The sequence below is a fragment of the Pteropus alecto genome, unplaced genomic scaffold (genome assembly GCF_000325575.1).
Source record: "Pteropus alecto unplaced genomic scaffold, ASM32557v1 scaffold196, whole genome shotgun sequence".
NCBI classification, from domain to species: domain Eukaryota; kingdom Metazoa; phylum Chordata; class Mammalia; order Chiroptera; family Pteropodidae; genus Pteropus; species Pteropus alecto.
In genome coordinates this window covers 6085189-6103910 of record NW_006439717.1, presented here as the reverse complement: position 1 = coordinate 6103910, position 18722 = coordinate 6085189, and the positions used below count along the sequence as shown (strand labels likewise).

Below are 18722 nucleotides of genomic sequence, written 5' to 3'. Positions count from 1 at the left end.
ACAAAAACAGTACTATTTTCCTGTTAATGCAAAATCAACCTAAATAAAGATGGCAAAAACTATATTCATCTGTAAAATAGAGATAATGACAGAACCTACTTCACAGGGCACTTGTAAGGATTAACTAAGTTAATGTAAGTAAATTGTCTAGAAATAATGCCTGAATCTAACCATATATCACTATTAACATAACCACTCAGAAATGGAATTATTTTCAAATGATTTATAACATCTTTAGAGGGTATGGTCTAAGGATTAAAGAACTATAAAAAAATTCTAAACTTCACTCAGCTTTATCGTTTGTACTAATTTTGGTACTATTACCTTGAAACTATATTCTTCATATTGCAAGATAAAGAAAATAACTAATGTTATTGATTAGGAATCATGATTTGCAACATAAAAGAAAAGAGCTATAAAAACAGGTTAGTATCAAAACTGAATTGCAAAGAGCTATAAACTCATTATTTAAAAAAAAAATACATATAATTTGAAAACAATTAATAAAACATTCCAGCTATTAACAGTCGAACTGTTAATAGCTGGCAGGTAAGCTCTAGTTCCCTAGAACCCTTGCTCTGGAAAGAACAACTCTCCTTTATCTATTGTATATTTTGGGTTTCCCCCATACACCTCACTTTCAAGAAAGAATTCTGCAACAACAAAATGTTTTAAACTTTAAAAAACAGTGTGATGGGCTGCCTCTAAGATGGTCCACAATGATCTCACCTCCTGATATGTATGCCCTTCTGTAATCTCCTCCCTCTGAATATGGGCTGAATTTAGTGACTCATTTCTAAGGAACAGAATTTGGCAAAAATAATAGGATGTCACTCCCTACATTCAGTTATAAAAAGACTGTAGTTTTTGTTTTGATGGCTCTCACTTTGGGGTAAGCAAACTGCCTTGTTTTCAGCAGTCCCCCTGGAGAGACCCACATAGCCAAGAAATAGATGTCTCTGGCCAACAGCCAGTCCTGAAGCCTGCCGATAGTCATGTGAGTAACTTGGAAGCAATGTTCTAAGGCCTGCTGACAGCCACATGAGTGAGCTTGGATACTCCCTCAGTTGTGCCTGACAGACCCTAGCCAGAACTACCTGCTAAGCTGCTTCTGAATACTTGACAAAAAAAAAAAAGAGAGAGAGAGAGTAAATACTTATTGTTTTCAACCACTAAGTTTTGGGGTCATCTGTTACTCAGCAATAGATAACTAATACAGAAAGCTAATATATAAAGTAATTTGTATTAAGCTAAAAGTGGCAAAGCAAATGTCAATTAGCTGCCGAAAAGGGAACTCACAGGAAAATAGTATCTATGAGTTAATGGGTAGGGGTCCAATTCTGAACTTCGCTCTTGGTTTTTACACCCAAAAATTCAATCTTAAACTAAAGCAGGTAAAACTCAATGACTGAATTTTACTAACCACTCTCACCAAACTTATTGATAAATCAGATGCCACCTTCTAGGACACTTCTTTCCCAATATCAAGGTACTTAGACAGGGCCAAATATTTGCATAATGAACACAGTCTAAGTGTGCAGCAGCCCTGGAAATTGGTTGCTGTATCTATTAGCTTTTTTAAAAATGAATGGTCTTAAGATATAGCTAAATAAAGATATAAAGAAGCCTACATTATTACAACCCATTCTAGTGATACTCAGAATTAACCATGCAATTTTCCAAGAGTCTTCAAATAGCATCTCTCACTTTCTACCACCTCTTGTACTTTCGTAAACATCAACCAATTGTCCCGTGTCATAATACTACGTGGTTTTTGCTTTATATAATTTTATATTCCAGTCGTTCTTCCTAAGGATACCTTAATCATATTAATTGATCTTCCAACACTTGATCATCCTAATGTGACAGATAGCCCGGTCCCTTAATTAAGCACCACATTTTATAAATCATATATCTTAAAATCATATATGTATTCTTATTATTTTCTAGTGCAAGGAAACATTTCCCTGATTTTACTCTAAAATGTCAGGAACATTATATGTAGCCCTTTATACACTAACTATAGTTAGTATCCAAGTTATTACACAAAAATGCCACAATCTGTCAACATAATAAGGAAGTCTAACCTTTAATTACATTCTTTTTCTGATATTTTCTGATTATAATATTAAAATTAATTTCACCAGATTCTAAGTCTTGCACTGGTTTTCAAACCAATTCTTAATAACTATTTCTAAGATATTACATGCATATTTCTCATTACAAACCAATTTTATAAAATAACAAATTTTTCTAATATAATAAATTTTAATAGTCAAGTACAGTGAGTTTTCAAAATACTGCCTATGTTCTAATAACTTTGTTTCCACACTCACAAAATATGAATCACGAATCATATCAAATCCAATGTACTCCACAGATGACTATCATTTTACAGACCAAATAGTTTTATAGAAAATGCTATGATCTGCTTGGTTAGCTGACAAATAAAGAGTGCTATGATTCATTCTTCCTAAAAACAAAAGATAAAGGCCTCTTCAAACCATACATTTCCCTCAGAATTAACCATGCAATTACCTAGAGACTTCAAATACATTTACTTATCACTAAGAAATTATTAACACCAAGATGGACCCAATTTTTAATTGGGTAGCTATTATCAGCCTGTAGAAGTACAAGCTTAATGATAGATTCTACTAGATAATTAAAGCTCTCTTACTTGACAAAGTTAGATATTATCCTAATTTTACTCATCTCCTGAACTACTAATATTAATCTTTCTATTTAACCTATAGATATAATTCAAACCTGTTGTAACTATCATGAAAAAACTCAGTAAGAACCATGCAGGATTATTATCTTGTTACAACTTAAAATATAAATTTTAATGCCACAGTTGTTAAAATAAACATTACATAGAACAAAAGGGAAAAATTAAGATTGTCTGATGAAAGTAAAGGCCATGTGACATGGCTGATCACATTCCATCCTTTTGAAAACATTCTCTTCCCTGTTTCTATAACATTACACTTTTCTGGGTTTCTTACTCCATATTTCATTTTTATTTCTCCTCTATTTTTTTCTTTATGGGATGCTCTTCTTCTACAACCACAAAAAAAGTAGTGATTTTTCTCAAGTTTCTATCCTAGGTTCTTTTCTCGTGCTATGCAGTCTATTCTCTCTCTGATCTGTTTTACCACTCCCATGTCTTCAACTTGGTCATGTATACTGATGACTACCCAATAAATATTTATAGCCTTGTTCCCATTCTTAAACTTAAGCCTCACATATCCAACTGCCTCATAGATCTCCTCTCTCAGATTTCCCTTAGATAGCTGAAATTAAATCTAAAAGTGAACTATTACCTCCCCCAAACCTGTCCTTCCTATTCCCTATGTCAGTGAGAAGTATCATCATTTACCTAGCTATTTAATTAAGCCAGAGTCTGGGATTCATTTTTGATTCTACCCTCTCTCCAACTCTACTTCCTACCTGTCACAGCCATACTCAACCTTCCATCAAGTCTCATAAATTTCCTTCTAAACATATCTAAAATCCATTCATTTTTCTCTCTCCCACTGATATTATCCTTGTTTGGCCACCACTGTTGCAATGGCTTCCACTAACTGGTTTCTTTGCCTCTAGTTAAGACTCAACAAACAAGTAAGCAGAACATAAGATAAAATTCTATCGGTTGTGATTTCAGCTACGCATTGCATTGATGGCAAAAGAAAACATTTAAAATGCTGAAAAAGTTGAGTGTAAAGGTAACTTAAATTGAAATAAGTTCTTCTATCAAGTAAAATGAGCATAATTAAATATACTCCACCTAACTCACAGGTTCATGAAATAAAATTAAATGAAATTATATTTATGTTCCTTAAAATCAAGAAGTGGAAAACACTTTAAAGCAGCAACAGAATCAGATAAATGACGAAGAGCCTTTGAAGTTGAATTAAGCATTGTCAATACCTATGCAAGATATACTGACAAGCACCGGGAATTTTTATTAATATTATTTACAATTATTATCTTAATTATTAATAACTATGCTAAGTTCCTTACATCGTTTGTCACATTTAATCATCACCAAAAAGCCCTATGGTTATATAACTATAAATGGCAAGGTGGGGATTTAAACTGAAATGTGATTCCAGAACCAATGGTACAACACCCAAGGAGATTATACAGTCCAGAGAAGGAAAGAGAAACAAAAACAAAATATTTTCAATACACTGTATAAATACGATCATCACATTTTGCACAGAATGCTTTAAGAATAATTTAAAAGGGCATTCATTCTGGCCTAGGGATAAAGGAATGCCTCTTGAAAGCAAAAATGCTTGAGCAATCATAAAGAATTAGAATAAAGTTGGGGAGGATGGGAGAGGGTGAGGCAGAAGAAACAGGATAAAATAAAAGATGACACCACCTAAAAAAAGATAATGATCACACTCTCTGGATAATCCAATCTTGAAAATAGACTTACTCTTTAACTACAGGAAGTAGTAAAAAAATGCAGCCTAACAGTTCAATTCTCAAGACTATATACACTGCTCACCACTATTACATTACCGAAGTACTTTTAAGACATCAGAACTTTTACTGGTAAGGCCTAAATGTTTTACATGACAGTGCATACATATCAGATTACTAGGACACACACCCTCTCACATAAGGGGAGGGGAGGGGAAGGAAGGGAAGAGGAAGGGGTGATGAATAAGGGGGGGGGGGCATGAAATTATCCCTAAAGCAGTCAGTAGAAACGTTACTTTCTTAGGAGAAAACACTTATTCTTAAGCTCTGGTTTCGTTAGCTACCCCAAAAGAACTCGCACTTTGACAACAAGGACTGTTATACTCCTATCTGAATTATATTAACACTTGTTAACATTATTTAGCTAACATTATTTGAGGATTTACTACATACCAGGCACTGTGCCAAGTACTTTCCAAGAATTATCTCATTTAATCCTCACAACAAACCAATGAGGTAGGTGTTATTATCATCTCCATTTTACAAATGAAAAAAATTTACTCAAAAAGTTGAGTCACTTTCAGAGTCACAAAGCCTGTAAGTGGTGGGACCTGGGACCAATATTTAAAATCAAATTGTCGAACTCCAGAGTCCAAACTCTTCACCACCAGACCTACATAATTGTAGAAAATGCTTAAATATTGAAGTTCTTTCCTTTTTTTTTTTTGCTTTATCATACTGAATATACGAAAAATTAATAAGACAATTATGTATCTGAAAAAATAAAACTAGATATATTTTCCTGCACTAAAAATATGAATGAAATCTTATAAATGTAAAGGATGGTAAGATTAGAGTTAAAATGTAAATTACCAAAGAATGTTACAGAAAAATGCTGTGTGATCAGAGACATTATTTACGGAAAATTGGAATACTGACAAAGGAATACTGACCAAATTTGACAACCATTCATATAATGAAATAATCTTAGTGAACTTTATTAAAAAGCACAATTTGATGACATTATAAAATTAACATTTTTCATCTGTAAATTGTATTGCTCATTACTCATCTAATCAATGGTTATGTAACTCTGGGCCTCACCAGTCTTGGTCTTAAAAAAAAAAAAGAGCAAAGTAAGAAGATGCGTGAGAAGGAAGTAAAGATACAAAAAAGGAGGGAAGGAGAAAAGGCTTTTCAAGAGAGAAAGCTTCAAATCTCCCCACTAAAATTCAAAACTCATTATCAGCAATTACACTTGAAATGTGAGGCTAAAAGTTCAGTCACAATTAACCCAGACGGTGCTGAAGAGAAGATTCTGAGTGGCAGAAGGCTAAATGCATGGAACAGGGCAGTGATTTCCAAAAAATGTTTTGAAAGCAAAACACCTTTGGGAAATAAAAATCATGACACATCCTAATAAATAAAATGTGTAAGATCATAAATGACCTGGGTGAAGTGCAGTAGGGAGCATGGAGCCCGACCTGTTTGCTCCTACTGGCAGCCACTGAAACAATTCACTTAGATGTCAGGGTTCCAGTCAACACAGTTCAAAACCTCAGGACCCCTCTGAGAAAAGGCTAGCTCTCTTCTACCTCAGGAAACTTGTTACTTGGCTCTAACTGGCAAACCCATCTCCTCCTACTCCCTTACTTCCTGCAACTTGCTCTCTCACAAGAGGACTCTCAAAGCCAGCCCTGAATAAGCTGTACGGTTGAAGGAATGTATGGTTGTATATGGATAGCAAAAGCATGGATAAGAGTTAGAAGGTGTTAATAGAGGAGGCATGTTTGGACATGAGAGTTCATGGGGGAAGTGTTGGCCAAACAGAGAAGGGACACCATAAACAGACATACCCACATGCCTGTATATGCATGTATACCCACACTCGTACTCGCAGCCTGCCTGCACACACGTACATGCACACACACAAAATGGGGGGGAAGCACTTTGGAACAAGCAGATCAAGTGAAATAAATACCTCAGAACTTTGCCCACCTTGTTATCTTATCCTGAAAAAAAACAGAGCAGGGCTTCTCAAATTTAAAGTGCATATGAATAATCCAGGGATCCTGTTAAAATGCAGGTTCTGACTCAGTATGTCCTCGGTGGGGCCTGAGATTCTGTATTTCTAACAAACACCCAGATAATGCAATGCCATTGGTCTTTGGATCACACTTTAAAAGCAAGAGCATACAACACAATATGTCCCAGCATATTCTATATTATAATAGAAAAAACATTCCCTAGTCAAATAAGATTGAGAACTGATCGATTAAATAAGCTTAAAACAAGTTCTCTGGGAAGGATTCTCAGAACTATTAATTTATTAAACTTCAAGAAGATATGAAATGCAGTATTTTCAAAACTCTGACTTCTTGTGTTCAAAGAGCTTTCCCTAGGACAGGGGTCCCCAACCTCTGGGCCACAGACCGGTACCAATCTGTGGCCTGTTAGGAAGCAGGCCTCACAGCAGGAGGTGAGCGGCTGGCAAGCAAGCAAAACTTCATCTCTATCTGCAGCCACTCCCCAGCACTAGCATCACCACCTCGGCTTCATCTCAGATCATCAGGCATTAGATTCTCATAGAAGCACCGGACCCTGGTGTCGAAAAGGTTGGGGACTACTTCCCTAACATCAGTGTTTGTGAAACACACTGGAACAGAGAGAGGATCAAGGCAAGTTGAAAGCAGTCATGGGAAGTGAGAGGCCATTGATTTTAAAAGTCTCCTTTCTCCCATTCTTCTAAAGAGAGATACCTGAACTTCCACTTTTAAATGGCAATATCTACATGTAAAAAAAGAGAAAGGAAACACATTTTAGAAGTAGCTATCATCTCTGGCTGGAGCTATTTTCCTCCTCATACTTTTTTATTTCTTGTTATCTTCAATGAGCATTTAGTACTTTTATCATCAGAGACTTATTATCATAAAGAAAAAAATAACATTATCCATCATGCTCAGGTTATTTACATTTACATTTGAAAGAATTACTTTATTCAGATTTACATAAAGCAGAAAAGATTTTTCTAAGAAAGAGAGAACTGTTGGTGGAGTGAATAAAGCAATCAGAACATTTTAGAATGTAGGCTAGAAATGAACATTTGCGAAGAGACTTTGAGCCCTGGGGAAATGAAAGATAAATAGCAAACAGGGATGGGGAAAAAATGAAAGAAGACCAAAACAACTTTGCCTAGTCTGCAAATGCACTTGGAGCTCTACTTCTTGAGCAACTATTTCTCTGGCATCAAATATTATCTACTTGCTGCTGTTGTAGGTTGACTGTTCCTTGTAGAGCTGGTCAAAGTAAGATATTGTTTCTATGGCCAGGCCACCCTGAACATGAACATCTCGTCTGATCTTGGAAGCTACGCAGGGTCGGGCCTGGTTAGTACTTGGATAGGAGACCACCTAGGAAGAGACCACCTAGGAATACCAGGTGCTATAGGTGTTAATAAATAAATAAATAAAAATAAACTGGCAATATCTTTAACAACAACAAAAAAAGATATTGTGCAAAGTGCCCTGATCAGACTCTAAAACATGTAAAGATGACTCATGTTTAAAAATTGCCAGAGGGCTGTATATACTTTTTATCATACACACACATTCAAATACACATGTATAATCAGGTTGGTTATTAATTATACTGTTATTGATTCTCCATATTTATATCACAAACAAAAGAGGGAAATGCTATTTACTGGAATTTTTCTAAGAAATACTGTGATATCAAAGAAGTCAGGGTATACAGCAAAATAAAATGTTACTATAAGACATCAAAATGAAGTTTGTTAACACTTGTACTTCAAAAATATTAGTTAACATAAATAAAATAATCGACAGTATTTTGTTCTTCATTCACTATATTAGCCCAGAACTTAACCTAAGTTCTTATATTAATTATAAGTAGAAAGTTTAATGTTAGAAGTAATCAAAATGTACAACACTAGATCTAGATATGATGAAATTTACAGGAAATCATTATGATGTTACTTGGTAGCGAATTTAATTGCAACCACAACAAGGTAATAAAAAGAACTGGAAATTCAAATCTCTGAATATGACACTACCCAGCTATCGACCTTGAACAAGTCACAATCTTTCCAGGCCTGTTTCTCACTTGTCAAGAGGATACTAGCTAGGCAAGAGCCATGAGTCTCAACAAATAGAAAAGACCTCTACCCACCGGATTGCTATATGTTACCTGGCAGAGACAGTGTCACAAGAATCCTCCAAACTGAGCTGAAAATTGGAAGCACAACAAGATCTGCCCTCTGAAGACCATCTTATCCCTCAACCATTAAAGTTTGAATAAAAACTAGTCCGTCTCAGGAAATGACTAAACATTATGAAAGTTCTTGAAAGGTTCCTTCCAGCTCTGAAATTCCGCATAATAAACAATGTTACAGAATGGAGCACCTACTAAATCTTTTAAAACAAATGATTATCACAGATCGTATTTCAAAAGGTAGAGATTTTAGCAAATATGAAAGTCAATAAACAAAACATTTTGGGTGTTCAATAAATATTAAATGAATAATTTACAAAGTCACTGACATATTTTATACACTTATAATACCACTAAAATTACAATCTATAAAAGATGATTATCTAAGGAAAATGTCTTTCAAAAAAAAAAAACAAACCTAATGTTTCATTAAATCCTAGAATAAAAACTTGATACCCCACAGAATGTTCATCTTTCTACTCAAGTATGCTGGCCCTATATCTAACCTTGAAGGACATTGGAATAAGCAAAGAAACATTTTACCCAAATAGGGTAGTTTTATAAACCTCCATCAGAGATGTTAAGGGTGAAAAGATCAACCAAACAACCTGAGTTTCAATCTAGGTGATAACACTAAGTCTATAACTAGATGACCATCTTTGATGACCTTTCATCCATATAGGGTGGTATGAAGAGCAAATGGATGGATATATAGTAAAGTATTCTGAATATAGTACAGCACTACATGAATGATAAAGATATTGCTTTTACTGAATTCTTACCCCCAGAAACCACCAATAGTAACTAAAAATTAATTTGGCAGTATACTCTTTCTTAGTGTATTCTTCCAAACACATACTTAACAGTAATGGATAACATTTAGTGAGCTCTTTCTATATGTCAGCCTCTGTGGAAAGAGCTTTAAAAAAATTAACTCATTTAGTCTTTTCAGCAATGCTTTCTAAAGAGGAGAAAAACAAAAAAACAAAAAAAACCTGAGTGACATACTGAAGATCACTGCCAACATAACTAATAAGATAGCTGAAGAAATAGGCATTAAATTTAATAATGAAGTCCTATTAGAAAACTATTTTATTCTCAAAAAAGGTGGTTTCTGAGATGAGTAAGTACTAAACATATATATATAAATATATACATACATACACATACATACACACACATTTAAGTCTATTACATCCTATGTAAATTTATCATAAGTAATCACTTGTCTTCTGAAATCTTAATTATGTAACTATTAACAGTAATTTTTTAAAAGCATACATATCTACATATACATACATATACACATACACAAAGAGAGAAAGAGGTTTTACCCACCAATGAAGTGACAGCTTCATTTGGCTGAAATTTCTTAGGAGAAAGGTAATCCATCAAATTAGAAATTAGCCAAGATATTAAAACACATTTTATCAAAAGTGCTTTCCTAATAATGGCCACAATAACTGATTTCATACTTAATTTGAGCATAGGACTTCTCCCAAAACTAGGACTATGCTAATAAACTCATTTTAAACTTTCTGTTTACTCATTAACAAATATTATCTATCTTCTTTGGTAGAATTCAAACTCTCAGAAGGCTAGAACTGGGTATCATCCACAATTCTATGATCCTAGTATAAACCTGGCACACACTATGTGTCCAATAAGTATTTGCAGAATTCTAGAATTTTGTTCACTATCATTTACTTCCAATAATTCACACATATATACAGGAGGGTTCTTTTCCAAGTAATGACTTATACAACCTGTGTCAGAATTCCAACTTTTTCAATACCTATAGTCCTTTCTAATACCTATATTCCTCTTTTGACAAAGCTTTATTGAACACCTATTACTTCCCAAGAACTTCGTCAAGCACTTTTGAAAAGGATTATGAAAAAGATTATTTCTCTTAGAAACTGAACGCATAACAAGTAAATGCACATGTGTAACACAACTATAATGTGCTAAATGATATAATAAAGTGCTAAATGATATAATAAAGGTAAGCATTATAAGTTGATTTCGAGGGACTACTCAAAGAATAATACAGTTATTCTCATAGCACTAACCAAAGAGCCATCCTCCCCTTTCTGGTTAATTTGTCCTCTGAAAAAGTATACTCAGCTTCATGAAAAAGACACAATCAATATTGGATTTATGAGGAAATGCTGAAGCTAGATGGAGAACACAATCAGAGGTATGCACAAAAAACACACAAAAGAAAGCAAGTTTGGAAAGGGCCTAGGAGAATATCACAGGAAATAGACATGTGAGCCAGGTCTTGAAGAATGAGCAGTTTAACTAGACAAGCAAAATAATAATGAAATTCTAGAAAGATATCAGCAACTAATCCTATTAGTCTGACTCTGGGCAATTAGTTGTAGTAAAGAAGCACAAGATGAAGGACAATTCCATTATTTTCTTAATGTCTGCTTAATTTCTATAGTTGTCAGGTATCTGCTAATTTGTATAACTGAAACTTTAAAAGTAACAAGTTTATAGAAAATACTATCTCAATCATAAGGTAAATTAGTTCCATTTTAATTACACAAATTTAATTCATTCCATTAATTTAAACTTGGTACAGTTCAAACAAATGCAAAATCTGAATTCTAAACTATTTTTCAATTAAAACAATCTCAAATACCACAAATCTATGTTTACTTATAGTTTTTGTATATTTTATTTTTGATAGGCCCATCATGTCAACTGTTAACTTTAAAAATCATTCAACAAAGAACTTATAATTTAGTTGAGAAATAAAATATTTCATAATATGCTGTACTCTTTCATGACTTCAGTAGTTTAGTCAAGAAATACTTAGAATTTTTAGGTATACTATGTAAATTTCAATAATCTAAATAACAAGACCTAAACAAGTCAGTGTAAATGAGATAATAAAAATAACAAAACTTTCCAAAGTTATACCTTAAAAATGCTAAGGTATTCGTTTTTGAAATAATGCTAAAACATGAAACTAATGTTATATGTTAACAAAAAAAATAATAAAGCTAAAAATGTTCCAAAATTGAGAACATTAAATTTTCTACTTGCAGTTTTTAAAAAATATGAGAAAATATGGTAATAGAAAAAAATGATATATGCTAAATTCTTTAAGTATGTTCTTATTTAATCTTAAAAATAACCACATATTATATTGTGTTGTAACATTATTGTGCATAATAATGTTTAAAGATAAACTAAAACTCAGAGTTATCTCGGTTACTAGTCTAACTGCAGAATTTGTTTTAATCAAATAATGCATCAAAATTTAAAGCAAAATTCTGAAAATAAAAAATAATATATACCTACAAATTATGGACAAAATAGTCTGATAATATTTTTGCAAACACAGATCTAAAAGTTACTGGAAAAGCAATGCCGAGTATCAAATAGCAATAGTCAAATTAAAAAAAAAAAAAAAATTAACTGAAGTTTAAATGCCTACAATGTTCCAGGTACTTTACTAGCTTCTAGGGATACCAAAGTGAGAAAGGCAGTCCTTGCCTAAAAGGACAGAGAAACATCTAGACGATTACACTACAATCTGGCAGTTCTCTAGGAATAATTATACATATATACAGTGACTGAATCAATATGAGGGGAGGGGAGTTTGAAATGAAGCGAGGAAGGTAGTTTAGGGATAGATTATAGCCATAAATACCATGCTCAGAAACTTGACCTTTACTGAGAAGTCAACTGGGAAGTTTGTTTTTTTTTAATACAGGGACCAACATAATCAAATGGGTTTCAAAAAAAAAAAAATGCTGAAGATAACACTAGCAGCATTCTAAGAAGCAGCATAATTTGTCCATTAACTCATGAGCAAAATGATATAAGCTTCTAAATTATATCTACATAACTGAAAAAAAGACAGATCTGAGAGACAATCCAGAAAAAAGACTGGACATGAGGGATGATCATGGTTTGGAATCAAAGTAGAGACAATGATTTCTAGCTTCTAGGTAAGGTTACATAAAGTTTATGCCACATACAAAGAGAAGAAGCCAAGTCTGGGTAGGCAGAAATTGATTTCAGAGACACACGAAGAAAACTAAGAAAAAGTAGTGTTACAGATGTCAAGAAAGAAGAATTTTTGGTTTTAAAAAAAAGGGCTACAAACATCAAATATTGTGGAGGTGACTTAGAAAGAAGACTGAAATTAGGCCACTGAGTTTAATAACTAGGCCACTAGGTTATCAGAGAGATCTTACTCAACAAAAGATAAAGGAAAGGAAAAGAATGCTATTGAAGGAAATCTGTTGTATGTAGAAACTCAAGTTAGTAAAATTCTAGACTAGCAGTTCATAAACTTTTGGTCTCATGATCTCTTTACGTTTTCAAAAGTTAAAAGAGCTTTTTGTAATGTAGGTCTAGTCTGTCAAGAGATGTTACTACATTAGAAATAAAAACAGAAAAAATTTAAAAATATTAATTCATTCAAAAACTGACAAAAGTATATCACATACTATAATTAACCTTTTTATGGAAAAAACCTATATTTTCCAAAACAAAAATAATTTTGGGGAAAAAATAATTTTGAAGAGTGCACTTGTATAGTTTTGCAAACCTCCAACATTTGGTGTAATAGAAGACACGTGAATTGTCATATCTACTTCTGCATTCAATTTGTTGCAACATGCTGTTTTGGTTCAAGAATATGAAGACTATCTGGACTCCCACAAACAACAGTAGTTAAAAAAGGAGTATTTTAATAGCCTATTCAGATTATTGTGGATATTCTTTGATAGTAACATAAAGAACACAAGTAGCTGTTTCCCAAAGGTTAGTTGCATGTGAAATCTGAAACCACATCAACGAAGTTTTCATAGTGTTCCCTTAAAATCCATTAATTTATTTTGTTCTCTGAATTATCCATACATGGTTTTGTAACGTCATACACTGGTTTGGGGGGAAAACTGGGTTACTGAGTTAAAGAGATCTACATACTGACAATTTCATGATAAAATATCAGAAACTACATTCAATGATAGATATCACCACATGATCTCATTTAAAGTTCTGGGACGCTCTTAAGCTCACTTTAGTGGTTACAAGTTTTCAAAATCTCTAATTTTCACTTGAAAGCTCAATTTTTATCACTGGCAACAAATATCATCAGTTTTCCTGGAAGTGACAGACTCACTATGTTCATTTTGGAGAAAATATCTGCTAAATATCCAAGTCTGAATAACCATAGCTTGCCAAGCATTCTTTCAAGTTAAAATGATTTTCTATGAAAAGGCAGCTAGTTCTGCTTGCAGCTCAAACCACACAGATGCTTTCCCTTGAATCAACCACTGTACTTTGGTATGCAGCAAAAGTGTTTTACATGTACTAAAACATGAGATGTCATAAAATTAGTGACTTCTAGTGCATCATCAAAGATATTCTTAAATTGCTTTTATTACGCATGCATGCAGGGTGGTGAAGATTACAATGAATATAACGATTTGGTGTCACTATTTTGATCCATGCTAAGGCGCCAGCAGTTTTACCCACCACTGCCTCTGCACCACCAGTGCAAGGGTCAAGACAGTAAAAAAGGCAAATAACATCTTAGTATGATTATTAAAATAATCTGGACTTCGCAGGCTCCGTAAAAGGATCTCAGGGACCCCACTGCAGGGTTCCTCAGATCACACTTGGAAAACCACTACTCTAGACTACCAAATACTAATCATTTTCAAAATTTCTCTGTAAACAATGAACCCATGTAACTACTCTTAACACTCTAACTCAAGATATAAGGAGGAAAACCAACCACCCAACAAGCAGAACAAGGAGTCTGAACAACTATGTGGTAACTGGAAAGGCTCTTCAGCAAGGTAAAGGAAGCTTAGAAACTCTGCATATCTAAAGAATTGACTGACTCAGATGGTCCTCAATTTTTTCCCCATTCCTACACCAATTGTCTAGAATCTGTGCCAAATCTCAAATTAAGATAGAAATTTGATAGAAATTTGTGTCCTATCACGTAAGACAGGACAACGATGATACTGAGACAATTTTTATCAAATAACTAGTTTGTTTCTTCAAAATATGAATTTTATGTATTTTAAGACAATTTTATAGACGAAATAACTCATTCTTCTTACAGTCAGATTCTAACCATAATACTGTGTTTAGTTACAAACACTATTTTTTTAAAAGACAATGTCACCTCTTTAGCTCACGCATATTTACTAATTCTGTAATAATGTACAGAATTTAGTACAATTCAGTGTTTCTGACTTGACAAAATCATAAAATTTTAAAGAAGAAACATCTATTTTGCTCACCACTGTCCAGTACTTAGCTCAGCCCTTGTATAAAATAAGATGTTCAATAAACATTGCTGAGTGCTGAATACTAAAGTGGCTAAAATAAGAACTCAGGTGGTCAGACTCCTAGTGCAACACCTAGTGCTCTTTCTACTATATAAAATCTTTTTCATCGTTCTCTAACATATCTGAGGAACCTAAAGGAACTACTACAATTTACCCTGAGAAGATATAACATTATCTGTTACACCTTAAATTGTGCTTGAAAGCTGCTATGTACTAGGTGTTTTATAGCTTCTCATTCAGATCACAATTCATCATTATCATTTTTTAATATGTTATCTGAATTAAGCAGTAATTTCATCCTGTATGAAAAAGTGGCAATAAGATACTAGTCTAACTCAATAATCATACATTGATTGTACTACCCTCATACACATACTATTATTAAATATTTCACTTTCTAACAATTCAGAATGGTTAATTTCTTAGTTTCTTCAGCTTATATGTGAGACAATTATTGCCTTATAAGAACTTGAGATAGAAAGATGGAGACTATATAGTACCTTTGATAACAATTTGTCACTGTAGCTTTTTCTTTTTTAAATTTTTCCTGTCAGTCTGACATTCATCATCTTTCACTCACAAAAAAGCACAATGCAGAAAACCTCAGGTACATGGAACTATCTAGCTAGTTATTTAGATTCTGGGTAAAATAAGAGAGAAAGATTAATCAAATTTAAACTAATTAAGGCCAACAAGTACAAAACAAATTCAAATACAGAAATGTCAATATAATTTATCAATTCAGGAACTGAAGCTACTTCAAAAATCATGTCCGTTTTGAAATACTGCCATGAATATAACTTCATTCCATTTCATAGTTATTCTGTAGAAAAACATCATCCGCCAAGGATACAGCCCCCCCCCTCCAAAATGATCTTCTGTTGCGATATAAAGGATCTGAACTAAATATTCTTTAAAGGAAAAAAAAAATGAACAGTAAAGACTTTAAAGAGAAACTATGGATTCATCTTCTCTGGAGGTTTAAAAAGAAAAGATTTTTCAAATGTCTGGGCTGGCTTAGATTTGGCCTCACATTCGGTGACTGAGAATCAGTTCAAAGGTCATTCTGACCCAAGGGATTCAAGTCCTGTCTGTCCTCATGCAAACAAGTCATTAGCAAACCATCCTTCTGCTCTGCAGCTATCCAGTCCCTGCTTTGATAATCGCTAAACTTATCCTTCCAATTACCTTAACTGCTAATTTAACATGTCAGTTGTAGAGAATTACTTCTGCCAACTACTGAAACTTTTGCTTCTCAATAGTGTTCCGCAGTCCTTTAATCTTGTTTTTCTAACATTAATAGAAAGAGGAATATTTTGTGGTGCAATTGATATCTGCTCTATTAACAATGCCTTGTTCCATTGTTCTATCCAAATATGGATTCCACTCCGAATTTCAGAAACAGTGGTAGAAATATAACAGGTAACAGAGAAATTAGAGCTCTTAGGTTTAACTTATGGCCATCAAAAGAGAAGAGACAATTCAGTGAGAGGAAGGAAGAAGCTGAGAGGGTCGTAGTGTAGAACACTTACTTTTAGGAAAAGAGTGTCCCTTAGACTTCTGGTGAGTTGCCCAGAGCCTCTTCAGTTTCAATCCAAATGACAATGCTTCTCTGAGTCCTCCTCAAGTAATCCACTAAAAACTGGATCTACAAGAGCTCAGATGTACTGGTAAAAAGTGTCAGGGCCCCCATGTGGGCCTCAGGCCTCTTTTAAGCTAGGCCCACTTCTCTGTCCTGGGCCAACTCCCCTGTGCACTATATTCCTTCTTCTTCCAGGTGCCAGGTATTCGGCCTGTTTCTCCTCTTCTGAGCTGCCACCACCTACTCTATTTCTCAGGGTTCCTCTAACCCCAAGACTGGCTGTGGAGTAGGACACCAGCTTCCCCCCTTCCTTGCTGTCCCTGCAAATAAACATATAGGCTCTTCTAGTTTCAGTATTTTTCTAATAGCTACAAGAAAATAGAGGGAACAACAAAAAGCAACAATATCGTACCAGAGATCAAGATTATAATAATTGTCTCTATTTTCAAGTTACTGCCTCCAAAAACCAAATTTCTTGAAAAATGCTTATTGAGCATTAAAAAAAGTACAAAGTACTAACATAGACATACAAATATAATCTAAACCAAATCCAACCTTATATAGACATGAAAAAATAAAGATACTCTGCTTTTCAAAATACTTAAATCACGGGTCCAAAAATTGTTATCACATTCATTTTAGCAAATAGGTCCTCTTTTTGAGAATACTCTTTTACATTCCCTTGAATTTAGTAGATGTTGGAAAGTTTGCTTTTTAAAGGATACCATGAAAAATGCTCAATATATTTTATCCATTGTGCATGAAAATTAACATACAAGGAGTATACTATGATTTACAAAATGACAGGTATGTCAAAAGCAGCTAGCTTCACTAAGCAAATCTTAAAATTTTTAATTACTGGCAACCATTTCTATCTCTACAATCTAAAAATTTTAATGAAATGCTCTAAGTGGTGTTTAAAAATTTGGATATCAATTTTTTGAAATCTAACTTCCACTAAATATATAAATCTAATGTCGATATTGTGTAGCCCTTTTTTAAAACAACAGTATATCCCATTAATATACTTGAACTCGTGATAATTTCCTGAGACTTTGTAACATCGAAATGTTATCTAAATATTAAACTACAAATCACAGGATTATAATGAATTAATTTAAAGTCTACCTATAAAGGTGAAGGACCTCTGTTATTGAGTGCTGGCAGATCAAGAATGTCACTGACTTTTAATTTCCTGGATGATATTTTTAATCCACTTAATTCAGTTAAGTGGTTTTTAAAAGACTGTCATTATACTGTAAGCTTATAATAAAATAGACTGAAAATAGGCAGAGAGCATTTAATCTCATTTGTATAGTCTAACAGATTACCATTTGATCAAACTAAAATTATTCAGACACTTTCAGTGAAAATGTGCCCCTGTGACTGGGCTCACCTCCAACTATTTGTAAAATATTAGAAAATTATAAAAACACTAAACAAAACCTTGATCAGACCCTTCCAGACGTCTATATTAAAAAAAGGAAGTTAAATCTATTGTGTTCTATAATCACTTTTTTGAGGAACAAAATTAAATTACATCTTTTGCTCCTATACAGGATTTCTTGGTTCTTCTCTGATTCCTACAAACTAACACAATAATGCAGCCAACATTATTATATCCGGAATGGGAGGGAGAGGGGTGGCAATACGAATTAAATCGCAGGGGCTAATGCCTCCCTTAAATAATTTATTCTCTCTTGGCAGCAAAAAACGTTAGTCTCTTCAATTACCCCTCACCGCAAACCATCGCTTGGTTCGCGATCAATGTGACCCAATTCCTATAGCGGCTACCCCGTCAGTCTCGCCTCCTCCCGCGGGGTCTGCGAGTGTCGGGAGGGGGCGGCAGCCGCAGGGGCGTTCTCTGTGCCGCGACCAGGCCAGCCGGTGGCGTGCGGGGCAGGCCCGGGACTCACCGGGTGGAGGTGCCCTTCCGCACATCGCACATCATGCACTTGAAGGCCTCGGCGCTGTTCCGGAAGGTGCAGACGCTACAGTCCCAGTAACCCTCATCCGAGGACGGCTTCGGCTGCCGCTTCGGCCTGCAGGACACAACCCGGACACGACGCCGCGCGGGGTCACCAGCAGGCCGCGCCCAGCGTCCGGGCCCTGCGGCCACCCCCGCCCCGACCCCCGACCCC

General features: G+C 34.4%; 1 protein-coding gene across 6 annotated transcripts in view; it reads right to left on the bottom strand.

Annotated features, from left to right (window-relative positions):
* YAF2 (YY1 associated factor 2) overlaps nucleotides 1-18722 on the bottom strand; it is a 63118-nt gene that overhangs the window by 43693 nt on the left and 703 nt on the right. For 3 of the 6 annotated variants that reach the window (XR_001517323.2, XR_003047798.1, XR_003047797.1), the window contains exons 2-3: nucleotides 18498-18623; nucleotides 16532-16901 (exon numbers count right to left, since the gene is read on the bottom strand). Coding sequence is in view for 3 of the 6 variants with exons in the window: in XM_015593142.2 (XP_015448628.1) it covers nucleotides 18498-18623 (126 nt within the window). In the remaining 3 variants the exon portion in view is untranslated. The remainder of the gene's footprint in view (nucleotides 1-16531; nucleotides 16902-18497; nucleotides 18624-18722) is intronic. The other 3 variants (XM_025050284.1, XM_015593142.2, XM_006916891.3) reach the window with 1 other exon arrangement.